This window comes from Tiliqua scincoides, chromosome 5 (genome assembly GCF_035046505.1).
Source record: "Tiliqua scincoides isolate rTilSci1 chromosome 5, rTilSci1.hap2, whole genome shotgun sequence".
Lineage (NCBI taxonomy): Eukaryota > Metazoa > Chordata > Lepidosauria > Squamata > Scincidae > Tiliqua > Tiliqua scincoides.
Genome location: NC_089825.1, coordinates 34,255,768 through 34,275,441, shown reverse-complemented (window position 1 = coordinate 34,275,441; position 19,674 = coordinate 34,255,768). Strand labels below are relative to the sequence as shown.

The following is a 19,674-nucleotide window of genomic DNA, read 5'->3' as shown; positions in this document are numbered from 1 at the left end:
TTTTTGTTTTTTTTTTAAATTAAAAAAGGTCCAATATAACAATATCCCTTGTGAAACCCTTTCATCAGTCTAAATTCACTGGACAAGATTTCCGTGTACTTTGATGGAGCAGTATAAGCAAGTGCCAGGGCTATTAAGAGGTTTCTTTGTCTTGGCATGTCCTCATGAGAATTCACATAACTGTCACTTCAACCAATTTTAGAATCACACCTTGCCAATCTTGTTTTGGAGAACTGCATTTGAAATGAAATTTTTCAATTATTTGGACAACTTTGAGTTCTTAAGAGAAGAATGAGGTACAGTGGAAGCAAAGCCAGGCCTGAGTCCCAACAGCTGTAAAGTGGTTGGGGGGAGGATTACCAATTAAAATGGCAGGAAGGTTAGTAAAAGGGTTACTAATCTCTACCCACCCCCCAGATTGTCTCTTTCCTGTCAGAACCTTTTTGGTATCGAGGCACACGGAGGAGGAAAATGGTTGAAAAGAGGGACTGTTGTGGGGCGGGAGATGCATGGCTGGACCCATCTATGAGACCAACTGAGGCAGACATTATTGGGTAACACTTAGCAGAGGATGCTCACTACCTGACTCCACCTGCCACCATCCCTTGATCTCCTCTTCCCAGTCCCTGGATTTGAAAGCGAAGAGGATTTGGTGAGGCAAGACAATGCTCAAGGGGCACTTTGCATGTTGCCGCAGGCACCAGGATCACATGGGCCAACCCTGGTGAAAATATTCAGCACTCCCTAATCACCGGTTAACTTGAAAATGACCCCCTCCCACACACCCACCCATCCCTGCTTTACTCCACGCTCAGTGCAACCCACATATAAAGACGTGATCCTTTCTTCTCATGTAATTTTTTTTCTCAAAGCCCTCAAACACTTTTTAATGGTTCTTAACTTCTGACACACAGGGGGACCCCCTTCTTTTTCTATCTTTATTTCAACCTTCATCATGGCACAAACTTGCATTGTCATCTTAGTTTGTTTTTTTTTACTTATCTGTTACCTCATTTCCTAGCAGAGCATTTAGACAGGCTTCGGATGCATCACAGATGGCGGTGAGGTCGTGTCCTCCCTCCAAGGCGAGCACCATGCGACCACCCGCTAGCGTCAACAACTGTTTGATGAGGTGACCAAAACCTAGCGTGCCAATAAAACATGCCAATTGTTACATGAGAATGAGCACATGTGAAGTACATGCTGTGTTATGGTATGCTATAAGACAGGGCAGTCATAGTAGGAACACAGTGTGACAATCCCAGATGGCTGCACCTCATACAATAAACACTCCTTGCTCTCTCTTTTTTGAACATCCATTTCGAACACTTACAAAATGAGACCCCGTCAGACCCTCTCAAAAGAAATAATATTTTCTCCCCAACTTTAATTATACCATGCTTATAGCATCTGCATGCAGGCTGTAGGCCGCCCGAATGCTTAGAAAAACTTGATCAAACATTAACCAGAAAGCAGGAAGTTAACTGCCTACATGCACTATAAGTTTGCATGCTTATAGTGTTCTGCAAAAGGAATAAACATTTTTCCACTGGTAAGCATCTAAAGGATGTTAATGGGTGTGGGGGGCAGATCTGTGGATAACTGAATCAGTGGATACCAAATCAGTGGATATGGAGGAACGCCTGAAGCTTTTGTCGAAAAGCAGCATATAAATATTTTTACCAATACTACTACAGTGGCTACCTGCCTGCTTTTGAGAAGCTTCGTCCTTTCAGTACTGCCAGCTTCACTGCATGAATTCCAAAATTACACTTTAAATAAGTCTCCGTGATCACTGTTCATGCTACCGTCTTTGTCAGCCTTGGTCAGAGTCCTCCAGGGCTTGAGTGTTCATTTTGCTTTGAAAACACTACAGTATTAACTGCAGCTTTTTAGGTTTGCCTGGTTTAACAGTGCTGAAACCCTTTTACCAATTTCAAATTGCACACAGGTTAAAAAACAAAACTTAATTTGGTCATCTAATCTTAACTTTCCCTTGTGGAAATAAAAAAAAGTCCTCTACAAAAGACTAAATTTAGACAGGATAATAAAAAGCAAGGAAAGAATGGAATGTGAGTAAACTTTGATCTTCAGCCAACTTGCACTTTTTTTTTTAAACAAAAAGCAAAAAAAAAACAACCTTGAGGATATATTTCCATCTGCCTTGTATGTTACACATATGATCTTCAGATGCAGACCATCAAGGCAGTACACAGGGGCTACATGGTTTGTCCTTGCTTTACAGGAAATGAACAGCTAATGGAGTGCTTACTTCCATAGACTGCCATAACTGAGCGAGAAATCTAACAATATTTTGAAAATGCTTTTCTTCCCTTCATGCTGCTTCTGTTAGGAATGGAAAATCCCACTTAATCCAATATCTTGTTTGTATTCTGACTACTATTGGATCATACACATGGCAGCAAAAGCATTTTCTGAATATAAGGACTTCTTTGCATGTTATATTTTTTATAGAATTTTCCCTTGTTTTGTTTTTCCTTTCTCTCTCACTTCTACTTCTAATGTGTCTAGGCTACACAGGTGCATAAATATTAAGGAGGCACTAAGATAACACCCCAATTCTTGCACAGAGAAAAGCTTTGCAGAAAATCACCTTTTCTTGCTGATGCTGTAAAATCCTCTGAAATTTTTCTCTTCAGCCCACTACTTGTGATGTTCAAAGTGTGTTTAACTCTGATGGGCTTCCTATGCTTGTGGGCTATAGTGCATTTCATCTGATGTGCCACATAGTGGCCATTCATTTATAAAGTATTAGTAGCCCAGAGGGCCTTAGAATACAATCCTACAAATGCTTATTTGGGAGTCCCATTTAACATAATGAGACTTACTTCTGAGTAAGGAGTAGATTTGCACTGTTAATAGCAGTAGTTGCACTGGGATAATGACACAGTCACCACTGTGCACGGGGAAGGGGGGGCTCCAGTGTGGTGCTGCTTACTCCAAATAAAGTTCTTATTGATACCATTAGCAGTCAGATGTAAGCAATAGCTATCTTGGAGATCAAGATTGTAATGATGAGTAGGGTTAAAGACCCTTCCTCCACCTCCCTTGCTGTAATCTCAATCCTTGGAGGGCCTGAGGCACCTAGTGCTATTAAAAAAAAAAAACACCTAAGGACAATAACACTTTATAAATCATACATAGTTTGGTCCAGATTGAACATAGCCCGTTAAAGTGATGCATCTAGAGATGGGCTCTAGTTCAGGCAGAGGAAGTTGCCTTGGTTTGGTTCCCTTATCCATTTCATTTTAGGAGAGTGGGTTACCTAAATCAGGTTTTTCCAGCATGAGGCAAGAGACCACTTTTGAGGAACCACTTTCCAGCACAAAATGCAAAACATTGTACAGTACAAACATGCAAAGTTGCCTTAAAGCATGTCAGCTTATTGGTCCACCCAGCCAAGCATCATCTACTCCAATTGGGCACCAGTCCTCCAGGGTCTCAGTCAGAGGCTTTCCCAGTCTTCTTACCTGAAGTTCTTTCCACAGGAGATGCCAGGGATTGAACCTGGGACTTTCTGCATGCAAAGCACCTGCTCTACACTGAACTATGGCCCCAACCCAAACATGAGATCACAGACAGGATAGAACACAAGTGCACTAGTGTTCGGAGAGGGGGGCGCGAAGTTTCTCCAGGCTCCTGGCCTCAGGTGCAGAGTGGGTCCTCCCCCTCACCTTCATAGCAAGTGGTGGCTGGAACTTAGCATTTTGCTCCCCCCCCCCCGGGTACACCAGTTCACAACTGCTACTTGCTTACTTCCCCTCAGTAGCCACAGACACAAGGTGAATGTATTTATTTTAAAGATTTATATCCTGCCTTTCAAACTATAGGTTTTCCAAAGAGCCTATCAATTGAATAATAATAACAATAATAGGAAAAGACATGCACATGAATAAAATCAAACACAGTAAACAAAACAGAGAGCCAAAGGAGCAGCAGTCAGCAAGCGAAAAAGAGATCAGTTAATGTTTGTCTTGAATGACAGGAAAGTTTTTACAATCCTCTTGAAAAGAGCCAGAGAGGGGCCTTGATGGATCTCTCCTTGGAGACAGTGGGGCCACCACACAAGAAGTTCTGTTCACTGCCGCACACGCGATAACAATGTGCATGTTGGAGGACCAAAAGCATGCAAGCTAGATTTATGGGTGTGGGTATGCATGAGTTCATCCCCACCAGTAAGGAGTGCTGTTACCTATTCAGTTCCCATTCTGCATGGATCAGTGAGGTGAGGCTTCTATCCCCAGGGGCAGAACTGAGAAAAGGGGAAGGGGGTGTCACACAGGTGAAAATGAGGCCAGCCTGACACCACTCTGGCCATATGGAAAAGAGGGCGGCCGACAGAACATGTATAAAGCTGATTTTTTTTTGCCCTGCGGAAGTGTGTAAAATATACGATGTGGCCCTTGTACTGAAAAATCTGGACAGCCCACATGCGGATCATTCTGCCAAGCAACTTGGTTCTAGAACACTGAAACTGAAACAGAAATGGCAGCTGCCAGCTAGACACAAAAATAAAAGCCCATGTTCTTTCTGCAACATTCCTGGAACTTTTAAGGGAAAAGTTACAGTTTGTAATAAGGGAGGAAGAATGCTCAACCAATGCTTAATTCAAAACTCAGTTTTAATTAACTTGATCTGTGTAGGAAGAAAAACTCAATAGTTCCCTTTTTATCTGTCACTGTTTCACTACCAGGAAAGCATTCCTTTCCCTCTTGATTCCAAAACAAAGCCTGCAATACTATGTGACACTTCACTGAGAGTAGCGGCATAACCAGGGTGGAGCCTGAGGGGCACCTGTCCTGGGTGCTAAACCAAGGGGGGCACAAAGCTGCCACTGCCTCCTCCTCTGGGAAGAAACTGGAAGTGACTGTCTTGCGCTGTGTATGGTTCTCCTGGAGGAGGAAACACTCGTGGGTTGTGGCGGCTTTCCACACCCCATTACATCTCCTGCAGAGGCTCCCCTTTGAAGGGGGCTCTCCTTCAAAAGAGAGACCTTACAGGAGAAGAAATGTGGGTATGAAGCCCCCAGGGAGAACCCAGAAGTGACATCACAATGTTACAAGATGTTCTGACATCCCAAACGTGCTTCTAGTTACACCTCTGACTCAGAGTAAGCCCCTATGAGCATAGCAGGATTTCCTGCAGTGTAAACATGAATAGCCAAGCAGAGGGAGAAAAGCAGTGTGATATTAGAAAGGAGAAGGAAGACTGTCTGTTCTTTTGTGTTTTATGGCAAAGCTCTCTGAAGTGACAGGCAGTCTTTTTCAACCTCCAAAGCAATTGATTGTTTACTTTTTTGAAAGAGAATTTCCTAAAATTGTAATTTATGCTTATACTTCAAAGGATTAAAAACCCAGCACACACGGTGAGCAACCAATCAAGGAATACACCTATGCTTGCAAGGAAACAGATGTTCTCAATCAAATTCAGAAGTTGGGCAAGGAAAAAAGGACTTGTTTTAGTTTTAGATATTTGGGGGGGAAAAATTTTAAGGCTGAAATCCTATACACACTTACCTAAGAGTAAATCCATTCAGCACAGTTGGACTTACAACAGAGCAGACATGCAGAAGTCTCCACTGTAAATTTAGGTTTCTCTTTTGAGCAGGTTATGTATCCATGCTTTACTTGGTTTGTCTCATGAGCGTGAACTCTTCTAGAAAACTGGAGCATGATGGCCATGTTCTGTGTTTGACTCACAGATGTATGCATGGGGCAACTTAAATGGCAATGGATAGGCATGGGCAGTAATGCCCTCAATCCTCGCCTTATGTCATTGGCCAGCCACTTTCCAGATCAATGGAAGACGAGCCCAGGAGGTGTGATGTTTCTGGTAGCTGTGATAAAAGCAACATTAAATGTATTCCCAGCAAACTCATTGGGAAATATTCCCAATGAAAGGTACCATGAATGTAATTCAGTGACAGATCTTTCTTTAGTCTCCCTTTAATCAATCTAGTTTAATCAATCTCCCTTTAATCAATCAAGACAATCTAGTTGCTGAGGCTTCCGAGATATATCAATGTGTGGAAACAGTTGCCGTTTGCTCTGGAGTTGAAACCAGATGTTACATTTAAATAGACAGCTGAAAGAACTCAAGCCTGTTTGCAAGTCTTACCTCCTAATCTTGCATGGTTGGAGAGGGTAGGTGGTTATTCACTGATATCCTGAACAGATGCAGTTCTTCACTTGTTTTAGGGGAGGGGTATCAAACATTAGGGCCATGGGCTGGTTGCAGCCCCCAGAAGCAATTTATCATCTGTTATAATTGGGCTCAATAATTGGACTCTTATATCATGAAATTATGAACAAGATTTGCACATTTGCACATTTTCTGTTCTGTCATTTGCAGCTAACGCAGTGGCGTCACTAGGGTTTGCATCACCCGATGCGGGAGGCCAGCGCGTCACCCCCCTGCAGTGGGCAGGGCAACACTCTAGGTGGTGGGCGTGATGATCTACCATCACCCCGCCCCCACTGGTTTTTTGGCTGTACCTTTTGATAGAATAAAGGTATTTCAACGCAGTTTGTTTCATCACATTCTGCATGAAATTACACATTGATTGATGTATAACATGATGGTATTATTTTTGCAAACTGTGATTTTAGTGATTTTGGTCACTAGTGGTGTCATCTCCCCCCAGGGTGTCAACTTACTAACATCTTATTGGAGCAGTTCTCAAACTTTTAGCACTGGGACCCACTTTCCATCATAAAGCATATTAAAATAAATAATTATAAATAAATTAAAGTAAAATAAATAAATAAGGGAAAGCCAGCCCTGTTCCACCAAGTGAATTTTCTCTGTAGTCTGCCTGCAATAACACCCCCTCCCCCCAAAAAAGAATCAGTAAGATTTTCACCCCTACTCAGTACCCAGTTCAATTTAAGTTCTTATATTTCAAGCATATCACTATCAGGACCCACCTGGCTTTACAAGTCTGAGAACCCAATCCTATGCCTGTCTACTCAGAAGTAAGTCCCATTATAGTCAGTGGGGCGTACTCCCAGGAAAGTGTGGATAGGATTGCAGCCTAAAACAGAAAAAAAATTTCACCTTACCCTGTCAAGCCTGTTTCATTCTTTTTATGGGGGGGGGGGGGGCCTGCCTTCTGGAGCATTTGTTGAGCTCCAGTTGCATCAAATCAGGACCATTCTGGTGGCCTCACATTTCCCTTTGCCTGACCTGCCCAGGAGCCAAGGCATTCGTGAGTAAACTCAACCATGTGGCTTAGTTACGCTTTCCATAGGGCTCAATACATTCACCAGCTTGGAGGGAGGAACTTCCTTCTCAGGTGTTTTTTGGGGCTACATTCATTGGATCAGGACCATTCTGGTGTTGTTGGATTTATCTCAGCCTGCCCTTTCAGACGGACTAAGGTACGCTCGCTTACTCGCAAATAACCAGTGACACAGCTCGGTTTCACTTTCCATTGAGCTTCATGCATTTTTTGTTTTCCAGCTTTTTGCCAATAACTTTTGATAGGAGACATTTCACTCCCGTTTCTTGCATTGCATTCGACTGGAAATTACACATCCAACGGTATATAACATGATGGTATTACTCCTAACTACTGCGATTTTAGCACGTCACCCTCCCAGTGCATGTCACCCCCCCTTGCACGTCACTTGGTGCGGCCTACACCCCCCACACCCCACTAGTGATGCCACTGAGCTAGTGAGTTTCTATGTGAGAACAAAGTGCTTATTTCTGACCATCATCTGCATAATGATGTCACTTTCTGCTTAATGATGTCACTTCCAGCCCTCAGCAGGTGCCATGAATGCTATTCAGCCCACTAAATGAAATGAGTTTGACACCCCTGTTCTAGGGCATTGAATAGATTTTGAAATAATGAGCCCCAAACTTGGGTTAACCTTGGATGATGTTCCCATAAACCATCATGTCTTCGCAGTACAATTCCCCAACAAAAATGTTTGCAGGTACCAATATTGAGCATTGCCAGAAAGACAACGGGGACATTTTCTCCACCTGATTGTAAACAGTAAACAGGCGGCAACTCTGCTGTATGTGAGGGGAAATGACTTTAACCAACAGCAGCACTTGTGGCTGAGTTATGGAAAATCTTAAGAAAGTTTTGGACATTTGCACATTCCAAAAAGCTTCAAAAGAGATTAGCTTCCTAAAGGAAATCCCCCTGCAGTGCAAGAGTAGAAAAACAGTGGAATAGAAATCCCAGACAAATAGTGGTTTTAGATGGGCTTTCGTTTGTGCCAAATAAATAAAAAACCCAAGAACATGGTCACAAGCACAGCAAGAAGGAACAGCAGCTCTGAGTTCAACATTTATCTGAATGATTAATGTTTCAAGTTGACTCTCAGCTTGGAGTAGGCGGTGACAAAGATGTCAGCAAGGACCTCTTGGTGTTATTCCCTTACCTTCTGCGTCACTCGAGACCTCAGAAAGCAGGACCAGATCCAGGTGCTGGGGTTCCAACAGAGACCACAAACAACTGGGCCAATTGTGACAGTGGCAACACCAAACCCATTTCCATTTGGCCATACCATGCAATAAAGGAGGTGGTTTTTCTGCAGTATGGGAGACTTAGGCCCATGTCCTAACCAACTTTCCAGCAGTGGCATAGCTGTGCCAATGGGACATATGCTGCATCCTGCAGTTGGGTGGCACTCATAGACGCCTCCTCAAAGTAAGGGAATGTTTGTTCCCTTACTTCGGAGCCGCAATGCCCTTATGTCGGTGCTGGAAAGTGGGTTAGGATTGCGCCCTTATAGTAAGAAGGCATTTTTGATGAAGCACAATAGTTCAGGAGAAAGTTGAGAATGGAAAGTCATTTTTTTCAAATGGGAAATCAGGTTGTCAAGACTTGTCTTAAATGGACACGCCATTCAGAACCAGCAATTTGGTGGGTGCTTAATTGAACTGGTGCCAATATCTGCCAATCCAATTAAGAGCATTATTTTAAGATAATTCCCACAACAGTGCTATATAATATAGTTAACTACTAAGTCATATAAGTACTCTGTTTCTTAATTGCCAGGACAGCGGTCCCCAAAGTGTGCATTGTGATGCCCTGTGGCATTGCACAGAATTTGCCAGGGCATTGTGGGCCACCTGGCACGGAGACCACAGTGTGAGCCTCCAAGCAGTGGCAGGAGGCTCAGTGCGGCAGACAGAGCTGCAGCACACAAAAACCACATGCTGGTTTTAGCCCTTCCACCTGCCCTTACTTTCTTACTGCTGTTTGGAAGCTTGCTATGTCACCGGGTGACACGTTTTGCATCATTGCCACTTCCTTTCGAATTCCAAAGGCATTGCAAGTTAGCTAAATTTGGGATGCACTGGCCTGTGGCACAAAATAGCCTGGCACTGGCCCTGAGTATAAGCTGGCTTCATATATTCATACATGTAAGAGTGTCCTTTTCCTGCATCATCCTTTGGAGAGGGGCTGAAGCACCAGTTTTGCATGCAATAGGTCCCAGGTGCGATCCCTGGCATATCCAGGCAGGACTGGAAATGCTGAAGAGCCTCTGCACTGTAGACAATACAGAGCTAGATGGACCAATAGGCAGTTCCACATTTTCATGTCACTCTCATGAAAAAGTTCTACCCTCGTCCTCTGTAATTTCCCTTTTTCTATCTCTTATGCCAGTGGTCTTCAACCTTTTTGCGCCACTGCCCAAACAAAGAAACAAACAAACAGATAAGGACTCACCATCAATCCTGCCCCCCTCCCAAACTGTCCTCTCCCAATCCCCCCTCCCAATATGCCCACCTCTGTTGCCAACCAATACCACTCCTGCCCACCCCATTTCCCCCTAACTCTTATGCCTTCACAACATCCCTGCGAGGCAGCAGTCTGAGCAGGGTTAATCTTAGGAGCTGTGGGAACAGACAGTGAGAAGAGGCTGTGCAGGATTATATCAAGAACTCAATTTTCGTAAGGTGGTACTGTTACTGAATTGGATCCAAGCCCTCTCTTACACAGGCTTTGAAAGGTTGCCATGACCCCCCCCCCAAAAAAAAATGAGGCTTTGGGACCCCACTGGGGTCCCAACTCACAGGATGAAGAACAGTATCTTCTGCAATTCTTCCTTGGAGCTTTCACGATAGCAGGGCCACTGTGCTTCCCTCATTCCTTCTTGCAGTGGCAAAGCTTGGAAATTCTTGCTAAATTATTGGGCAGTGAGCTGGCTGTTCACAGCAGATTGGGGATGTATTACTCCTCAACCATATGAGCTCCACTGTCTCTGTCTTTTAGTCATGTACTTAACCATTATTTACCATTTAATCATACCATTACCCTCTAATTTGCTTGAGAATGTGTTTTTCCTCTCATTAAAACCTCCCATTAAAACCAAGAGCCTTCCCACCCACCAATGTTCTGCACTTTATCCTTGCGGTTCTTTCATGAGCGTTTGATTAATTTTCATTGATATGCCTCCAACAATAGCATCTAAAATTAACTGGGTCAGGTCTTTTTACATAACTTCCTGAGTCATCAGGCTCAGTGTCCTAAATAAATACATCCACACAAGGATGAAATGATAGTTCACCCTTTCAACACTGGCCTGGAGTTAGTCAGCACTGACAAGTTTGCCCTGATTTACAGCACAAGCCTATTCAAGTTCTACTCAGATGTAGATCCCATTGAGTAAGTATGTATAGCATTGTAGCCTTAGAGCACAATCCTATGCAAGTGTATTCAGAAGTAAGGCCCAGTATGTTCAATGGAGCTTACTCCCAGGAAAGTGTGTATAGAATTGCAGCTTTAGAATTTCAGCCCCTTATTTATTATGATGATTTATTTCTTCTTTATATCTTGCCTTTCTGCCATCAGAGAGCTCAAAGTGGCAATCATGGGGTTCCAAAGTATACATGATCTTAAGAAGAGCCTGGAGGATCAGCTCATTCAGCATCCAATCTCCCTAACCAACCAAATGGAAATTAAACTGGACATGAAGGCAACAGCCCAAAACCACATTGCTCCTCTAGTGTTAAGAGGGGCGCTGCTTCTGGACTTGGAGGTATGGTATAGCCATCACAATTAGTAGTAGTTGAAGCCTGGCAGCTGTGTGGGAATTGATGGGGAAGAACAAGTTGAAATTGAATCCAGGCAAGATGGAGGTACCCTTTGTTGGGTGTCCCACTGATCTAGAAGATGGAGTTCAGCCTGATCCCAAATGTGTTACACTCCCCCTTAAAGAAGAGGTTCACAGTCCAGGGGTGCTCCTTGACTTGGGGCTTCTCTTAGAGGCCGAGGTGATGGCCTAGATGACTTTAAAAGGAATTGGTCAGATTTGTGGTGATAAAGTCCGTCACAGATTACAAGCCATGATGACTTTATGAAATCTCTGCGTTTTAGAGGTGGCCTATTTCTGAATGCCAGATGAAAGGGAGCGGCAACAGGATTGTTGCATGTTTCCAGTGGCATCTGGTGGGCATACAGGAAGCTAGACTAGATGGGCCCTTGATTATGACCTGATCCAGTCAAGGCCTTATATTCTAGGTGGCCTTGACAACAAGTGCTTCATATCAGCTTGACTGATTTGCCAGCTGTGGCCTTCCTGGAGAGGTCTGACATGAGCTACAGTTATCCATATTCTAGTAATCTCTGGGTTGGACTACTGCAATGTGCTTGACATGGGGTTTCCCATGTTTGAAAACTTCAGTTGGTGCAAAATGTGGCAGCCAAGGGCTGCTTGGTAAAATCACATCATCTTGATACTTTGTGAACTGCATTGGCTACCTATTTGTTTCCAGGCTCACTGGTTATGACTTATACTGTCTTAGGCCCAAATCCTAACCCATTTTCTAGTATTGGCATAGCTGTGCCAATAAGACATTTGCTGCATCCTGCAGTTGGAGGGCACTCATGGAGGCCTCCTCAAAATAAAGGAATGTGTGTTTCCTCGCCTAGGAGCTGCTCCCTGCCTTATGACACTGCTGGAAAGTGGGTTAGGATTGCGCCCTTAAACAGTTTGGGACCTGACTATTGTAAGGATTGCCTCTTCCTATATGTGTGTTCCCATACTTGCCATCATAGTTTCAGGCCTTGCTCCAGGTGCTGTTGTCTTCAGAGGCATGGCAGACATACAACAGGAGCAGGGTCTTCTCAGTAGTGGTGCTGACCTTGTGGAATGTCCCTTCATGGAAGGCCAGTGGGCACATACCTTACACTTTCTTTGGAGGTAGAGTCCTGGCTTTTCCATTCCATTTTTGGAAGAGGAGAATGTTCAGAGGCTGTAGTGGGGTTAGTTAGCTGTGACTTTTCTGTTGTTTTATGTTGTCCTTTTAATTAGTTATTTGGTTTTTTTTATTGTTTTAGTTCATTGTTAGCTGGCTTGGATTGCCCTGATAGGCAAGAAAGGTGGTTAGAAATGTTTTAAAATAAAGATATTGCTATAGACAATTCCTATGACCAGACCAATTGCAGTGTGGAAAGGGTACTCGGAAAGTACGAGATGTTTGAAAGCCACTGGCTAATGGTTTGCTGTTGTCGTGAATAAGTGGTTAGCATGGGAATGTATCAACTGCTGCATTAATGCAGCATCCCCCAAATGATCACCAAAACCATTAATAAAAAAACTATTCTTTGCACGTACATTTTCCACACATTTGAATCCTAATCCTAAAGTGTCTCATTATATAAGATTTATCTTTGGCCTTTGGGGCAGTAACTTCTGTTTTCTCATTTTTATTTAATTCTTTAAAAAAAGAAAAGCCCAGTAACCATTGAAATAATATGTTCCATACAGACTCTTAATTTTGATTGTGTTAGACAGTAATTGTACTTTAAACAAACAAAAGTGGTTTTAAAACATATTTTGCAGGAAATCACCATTTATATAATAGATCATTTCATTATGTGGTTGTTGGTTCTAAAGTAATTTGTTTTCAATAATTAATCTTTAATTGCAAAATAATAACCTACATTAGCAAATCTATAGTAAGTAGAGCAGTGCCCACATTATCCAAACTTTGGTTATCTCAAACTACTAAGTTGTATTATCCAAATTTACTATTTGTCTTCCACAGAGACATCTGTCAGGGTAGATTCTATGGATAGTACTCCTAATTCTACAAATAGCAAATGATTCACATCTTTTGGTTGCCACTTGGATAAATGAAAACATATGAACATGTGCTGCCAGATCCTATCCATTTTCACTCAAATGTAAAATGTCACTTATTTTAATGGGACTTACTTACTCCCAAGTAACTATGCAGGGAATTGCAAGTTTGGGCATTTTAATTTTTATACTATTGCTGTTAATCAAATTCTATTTCACCGAATATATTTCAGCTCTAGTCAAATAAGTATAGACTAACTATATGTAGAACAGCAAATTACTGACCAATAAAAGTATTCAAAACAAATCTCAAGGCATCAGTGGAGAACCTGGGGTGGGGGCCAGGGGGCAACTGCCCCAGGTGCTGCACTTGCCACGCACTCACTGTGCCCCTGCTACATCCATCTGCTGTGCCGCCTTGCCTGCCCAACCAAGCCATTCTGCGGGCAGGTGAGGCTCCGCGTAGCACTTGGCAGCAGGCAAGATGCCTTCTGAAGCTTCTCCAGCTGTTTTAAGCAATACTTCCAGTTTCCTTGGGAAAGGCTTCTGGAAGAAACCTTGGGAAAGGAAACCCCAGAAGGCTTCTCAACTGCTACAGAACGTCACATGAGGCTCTGTGAGCCTCAGTGAGTATCCTAAGAAGTGGAGTGGCATGCTGGGGGTTCAGCATGTCAGAGGGGGGCAGCATGTTTCAGACCTGCCCCAGGTCGCAATGAGGGCAGGTCTGCTACTTCAATCCATCCTACTTCAATTTGATTATCAAAAGCTGGCTCAAATAAAAATACCTTGTCATAGACCCTACTTAAATGTGTATTTTGAAAGTAGGGGGAATTAGATATGAAAAATTACCTTTACTTCATCACAGCAATGATAAATCTAATCCAGTGTCATCCAACATGGGTTAAGCACTTCCAAAAATGTGGGTTGCGACCCACTGGTGCGTCATGAGCCGAAGCACAGAGAGTCACAATCTGGGCTCTCCCGTTTGCCCTTGTGCTGGTTTGGCTACAAATACAAAGGTATTTTCCAACTCTGAAAACTGAGATTGTTATGAGATACCAGACTGAACCCGGAACCTAACAAAGTACATACAAACTAAGCACTTGCTCTACTGCATAGTTACGGCCTTTCCATTTGTCCTCTGAGACCCACTACACTCCTTCCACAACAAGCACATGGGATGGAACCCCTGCTAATTGGGTAAGAGGCACTTTTTCAAGTGGGTGCTCCTTTTTTTAGCAGGGGGAGAGTAACTGGCCCACCTCACCCCAGCACTGTCTGTTCTAGTGGCTGTCTGCTGGTATTCCTTGGCATCTTTTTAGATTGTGAGCCCTTTTGGGACAGGGAGCCATTTAGTTATTTGATTTTTCTCTGTAAACCGCTTTGTGAACTTTTAGTTGAAAAGTGGTATATAAATACTGTTAATAATAATAATAATAATAATAATAATAATAATAATAATAATAATAATAATAATAATAATGGGAGGAACAAAAACAAATAGCATCATAGATAGATATGAAATCATAGGAGTGGAATAAAGCAAACAAATGGAGGTAACAGACAATCAGCTTCAACATGCTATTAAATAAACCTTGCACTTTGTTCCTAGCTTTTATGCCACAACTGTGCAAGTTGGGAGTTTAGAGCAGCTTCAGTGACTTCTCAAAGACTTCCTTTTCCAGCTGGCCTCAGTTCATACTCCTTGAAGTTCTTTTGGTATTATTTTATCCCAGCATTTTATCATTTTATCTTAATAATACAGTTCCAAGTGTTCACTTTGACAATATCCACCTACATTCAAAAACAATATTATTTATTTCAGATGGATATAGTGTCGCTGCAGGGTTGCTTAGGACCATGGGGGAAAGCACTGCACTTGGCTCCCCATGGCACCCCCTCTTTGACTGTGCATTGGAGAGTCGGTCCAGCCAGGTGGGTTCCGTGATGGGCCAGTGCCTGACCTGGCCAACCCCTGACACCACCCCTAGGTTAGTAAATCAAAGACCAAGGACTAGATTTACCCCAAAAGTCCTGCTCAGTGGAGCTTTCTAAAGCTGCAGAAGCACAGAGTGGCCAGCAACTTTCCTGAATGTCAGGAATGGGGTAACCTCCAGTAACAAAAGATCTCAGTATGACTTCCCTAGCATCATTACATGGAATGTATGTGGCTGGGCAAAACACTGACCTCGATTTTATGGAATCACAGGCAAAGGTCCATAATCGGGAGACTCCATCTGGATCCTATGTGTAAAGAATTCACCATTCTGAAGTCAACATAAGTACAACAGGAATGAGTTCTCTGTTTGCAAATGGCTTTGGGGATAATACCAAGCCTCCTGGCACTGATTAGCACCTCCCCTTCCACTGGGTGTCAAAAGTACTCAGCACCTTCTGGATGTGGGCCACTGTGTTTAATCAATTCCATTTCAGAGTACCAGAAGGTCTCTCCGAAGCTGAATGCATTACTCAGGGATTACTGCACATCTTGGGTAATTAGTCACTTTCCTTTTGGCTTCATGCCTCCCAGATCCACCTGACGCATGCCCTAATCAGCCAGAAATGCCCTGCCTGTCATTTTTTATTGCAGAGGTAATGGATGAATTTCAGCAAAACAGAGGAAACTGTGTTGAAATTGGGTTTTGGCCCCTCAAAGCCTCCTGATTAATTGTAATTTCCAAATAAAACATCTTGAGCAACTTTCTGTTGCGTTCTGTTACAAAGATGTGTTAAATGAAACATGGGGTCCTTGCCAGCGCTTTATAGCCCATTGGAAACCAGCCAGAGGTACTGAGAAGCTGTTTTGATGCCTGAATTACTAGTTACAAATTCCCTGGAGGTAGCTAAAACTATGGCTGATATATATATGATGTTGGCTCTACAACTTTAAAGTTCCTCAGTATTGGAGAGTGTGTCTGACTCCTGTTATCAATCAGTGCAGGCTTCAGGAGACTAAAGGCCAAACCCCAAGTGGCTGGGTGTTTAGAAAAACGTGGAGAAAAAAAACCTAGATGTTGCTGAAATTTTATTGTCAAAACGTTCAGAGTAATCCTCCTTAAAGCAGAACATTTTCATGTTAAGAGATGAATTATTGGAATGAACATAGGAATGTGGTTTCTCCTTCAGAAGAAAGCAACGTGTCCCCCCTAAGAGACAAATAGGAAGTAATGCTCCCAGTTGGTTTTTTACCAGTTAAAAGGGCAAAGAAAGTCATATTTCTTATATTTGCCCCTCCCACCCCAATTGGCCTGGGGAAAGTGCAATATATACATTAATCTTAAGGTATGTATATAACAAGGAATGCTGGAAACATTAATGTTCATGGGAAATCAGCAAAGAAGTTAATCTGTTAATAGAGTTGGTCTATTCTGTTGCACTTAATAGTTAATAGAGTTGGTCTAATAGAGTTGGTCTATTCTGATGCACTTCTTCAAACAAGGAGAATATAAATCTAGTACCTTTTCTCCTATCTTTTGAATCATCCCAGCATTCAAAAAATACAATTTTGGAAAACCATACACTTGCTAATTTTTAAAAAAATTCATTTATTTTTCACCATGGTACTGAAGATCATCAGATAGTCTCCCATCCAGGCTATAACCAGAACCAGACCTGATTAGCATCAGCAACCTTGCTGCATCAGGTAGATGTGACATGTATCTGGTTATAAAATCTATAAAGCCTATAAAATCTGGTTATATACCTATAATTAGGTATAAAGCTCAGAGTATGGTCTGAAGGACATAATAAAGTGATTTTGCTGATCTAAAGCAGATCTGGGCATCTTTGGAAAACACACTAAGGCTGCAATCCTAACCACACTTTCCTGAGAGTAAGCCCCATTGAACAAAATAGAACTAACTTCTGAGTAGACCTGGTTAGGATTGTGCCCAAAATCTATGCTGGTTATTAAAAAAATTGAGTTTCGTATAATTTGAAAGCAATTGAATAAAATATGCACAAATAAGTCAAAGAGGAAGAATTCCTCATGTATTCCAGGAATTTGGGAGTGGTTCAGCATCTTTCTCCTTCTAAGAAATCAGACACCAGCATAGATCTTTCAAATAACATTTTTTAGATGTAGAAATGCCTCTGGGAAACACAACTTCAACTTAAAAAACTGTGTGAAAACCAGGAAGCAGTCCTCAGGGATGTTATTTTGCAGAGAATGACTTGGTGGCTATTTTTTAGCTTCAAATAGATGCAAACAGAATTCAACTGTCGAAGCAGATCAGTTTTGTTTCAGTCGAAACAAAATTACATTTAAAAATGTGTATTGCATGTTTGCAATTGTTGCATTTGGGTAAAATGAATCTCCCATGCTGGAAATCTAAATATAGTTTCACTGGATGAGTAAGAAATGAATGATCCCACATTCCCAAACAAAATTTCATTATCTATTGCAGTTCAAAGATCATGGATGAAGCTCCCCCTCCCTCAGTGTGCTGATATAGTTCCTTAGTGAATATATATGTGGGAGGATGTTGGCAATCGGAAGAGGAGTAAGGAGATGAATTGCTCAGGGTGTGTCAGCAAAAGAATAAATGATCTGTGGTGTGTCAGTGAATGAGTAAGACAATGAATGTAGCACTTTATACACCATGGAGCCAAAGAGATATTGTGAGTGCATGTGAGAAAATACTCAAAAGCCAACCTACTTGCCCTACCCACATCGGACATCAGCCAGAGAATGGCACATGGCGTGGACCCTGGGTGTATTTCCAATTGGCAGGACTTCGAGTAATATACACATCCAACTGCTAATTTTTAAAACTCAGGACAATTTTGGAACATATGGAAAATGCAGATTTGGGGGGCTACTTCTGCAGCTGCTTTTTTTTTTTTTTTTTTTTTTGCACTTCACACTAATCTTTACATAGGAACACACATATTTTGCCTACAGTGAGATACATCCTTTAAGGGTCAAAACAGACATGATGTTAATTACATCATGGAATCCTGCTTGAGTGAATAACCATCTGGTTTTCTGAAAAGTGTGTCTCTATTTTTCTATAATCTCATGCATGACCTGAATTTTTCCATGTATCCTCTGTGTGTGAATGAACAATCACACCTTCACTGCTTTCCTTCTGCCAAGAGCATTGCATTCCTGAGCACCTCTATATGCATGCAGTAGTTTCTGGGGTTAAGTGTTAACTGATAGCTGATCCATGATTAGAGAGCCAGCACAGAACCCAATACCTGAATGCATTGTGACTTAAACATCTCCCGTCTGATGAAAGATAACAAGGATTGCAGGGTTTTTAAAAAAGAAGGGGCAACAAACATACATTCACAGCACAACCTTTGGCATGTTAACTTAGCAGTAAGTTCCATTTAGTTCAATGCAGAACGCGTTTTATAGCATCATAAACACTGTTCAGATGCTGTGTGTTGCTTCATGCTTCCAGGCCACCAGCAGCACCCTGCACAAGATAGCAGCCAGAAGATGCTCCGCTGGTTCCAGTACATTAGTGGAGGGGGCATTTCACAGGTGGGGGAGGGGGTTCCTGGGCAGACCAGGGGATGCTTCCCCTGTCCGAGGTGGGTGGGGGTGTACCTTGGCATAAGCGACTTGTGTCAGAAAGCTAACCCCTCCTCTGGAGCCTCCTGACATGCCCCTTTTCTCTCCTTGAATTTGTGCAAAGCTATATAGCTAGAACAGGTCCAAGGAGATCATAGGCTATCAAGTGGCTTAAGCAGTGATTCCTAAACTGTGAGCTGTGCCTACCTGGGAAGCCACAGAAACCAGCCAGGGGATCAGCAGAATGCTCGCAAAAAACCCATCACCTTATACAATGTATAGGATTGCAGCCCTAATGGGGGAGCCATGGCCAATAGGCCAGTATGTCAAGGGAGACACCAGCTGAAAACGTTTGGGAACCAAAACTTGGGCTTATGGAAGGTTAAGAGAAAATATTCTCCCTTGCCTCTTGATTGCCCCCTCGCGTTGCATATAGGGCATATGCATATATAGGGCATATATAGGGCATATAGGGCATATATGCCTGTTTTAGCATGCCTGAATGCTATAGCGGGGAGAGGAGAGGCAGGATTGGGCTGTGAATATCACTTCTGTTTTGGTCTTACTGCATCTAAAGCCCAAACATTTCATTAATGACAAATGCTGCTCTCAGGAGGGTATTAAAAGAAGTTTGGTTTTTCTTCTGAGGCTAGTTATGCATGTATATTAGGATCATCTAGCAATGTCTCCAAAACATGAATGGTCACACTAGTGTTTCATAAGACTCCAACTGCACACCAAGAATTCTATAACTTTGCATTGCATAGGACAGTGTCTGCTCATGCAAAGTTACAGGTGTGGAATAGATTCCCTGTGCTCATTGGCTGGCAACCTTCAGTCTCGAAAGACTATGGTATAAGCCTACAACACCCAGGATTCCAAGGTGGTCTCCCATCCAAGTACTAACCAGGCCTGACCCTGCTTAGCTTCTGAGATCAGACCAGATCAGGCATGTGCAGGGTAATAGTTGCTGCTCACACTCAGCCAAATGTATTTAGGATAATCAGGGAGCAAGTGCAAAGTATACCAAACATGACCCCAATTGTAGAGTGTAATAAGGACAAGGAATTATGGTTG

General features: G+C 42.5%; 1 protein-coding gene and 1 pseudogene across 1 annotated transcript in view; both read right to left on the bottom strand.

The window, feature by feature from the left end:
• Nucleotides 1–19,674, bottom strand: part of HDAC9 (histone deacetylase 9) — a 518,896-nt gene that overhangs the window by 32,995 nt on the left and 466,227 nt on the right. The window contains exon 23 of the mRNA XM_066626951.1: nucleotides 1,010–1,143. Coding sequence (XP_066483048.1) covers nucleotides 1,010–1,143 — 134 coding nt within the window. The remainder of the gene's footprint in view (nucleotides 1–1,009; nucleotides 1,144–19,674) is intronic.
• On the bottom strand, nucleotides 19,456–19,572 carry LOC136655129 (5S ribosomal RNA; annotated as a pseudogene).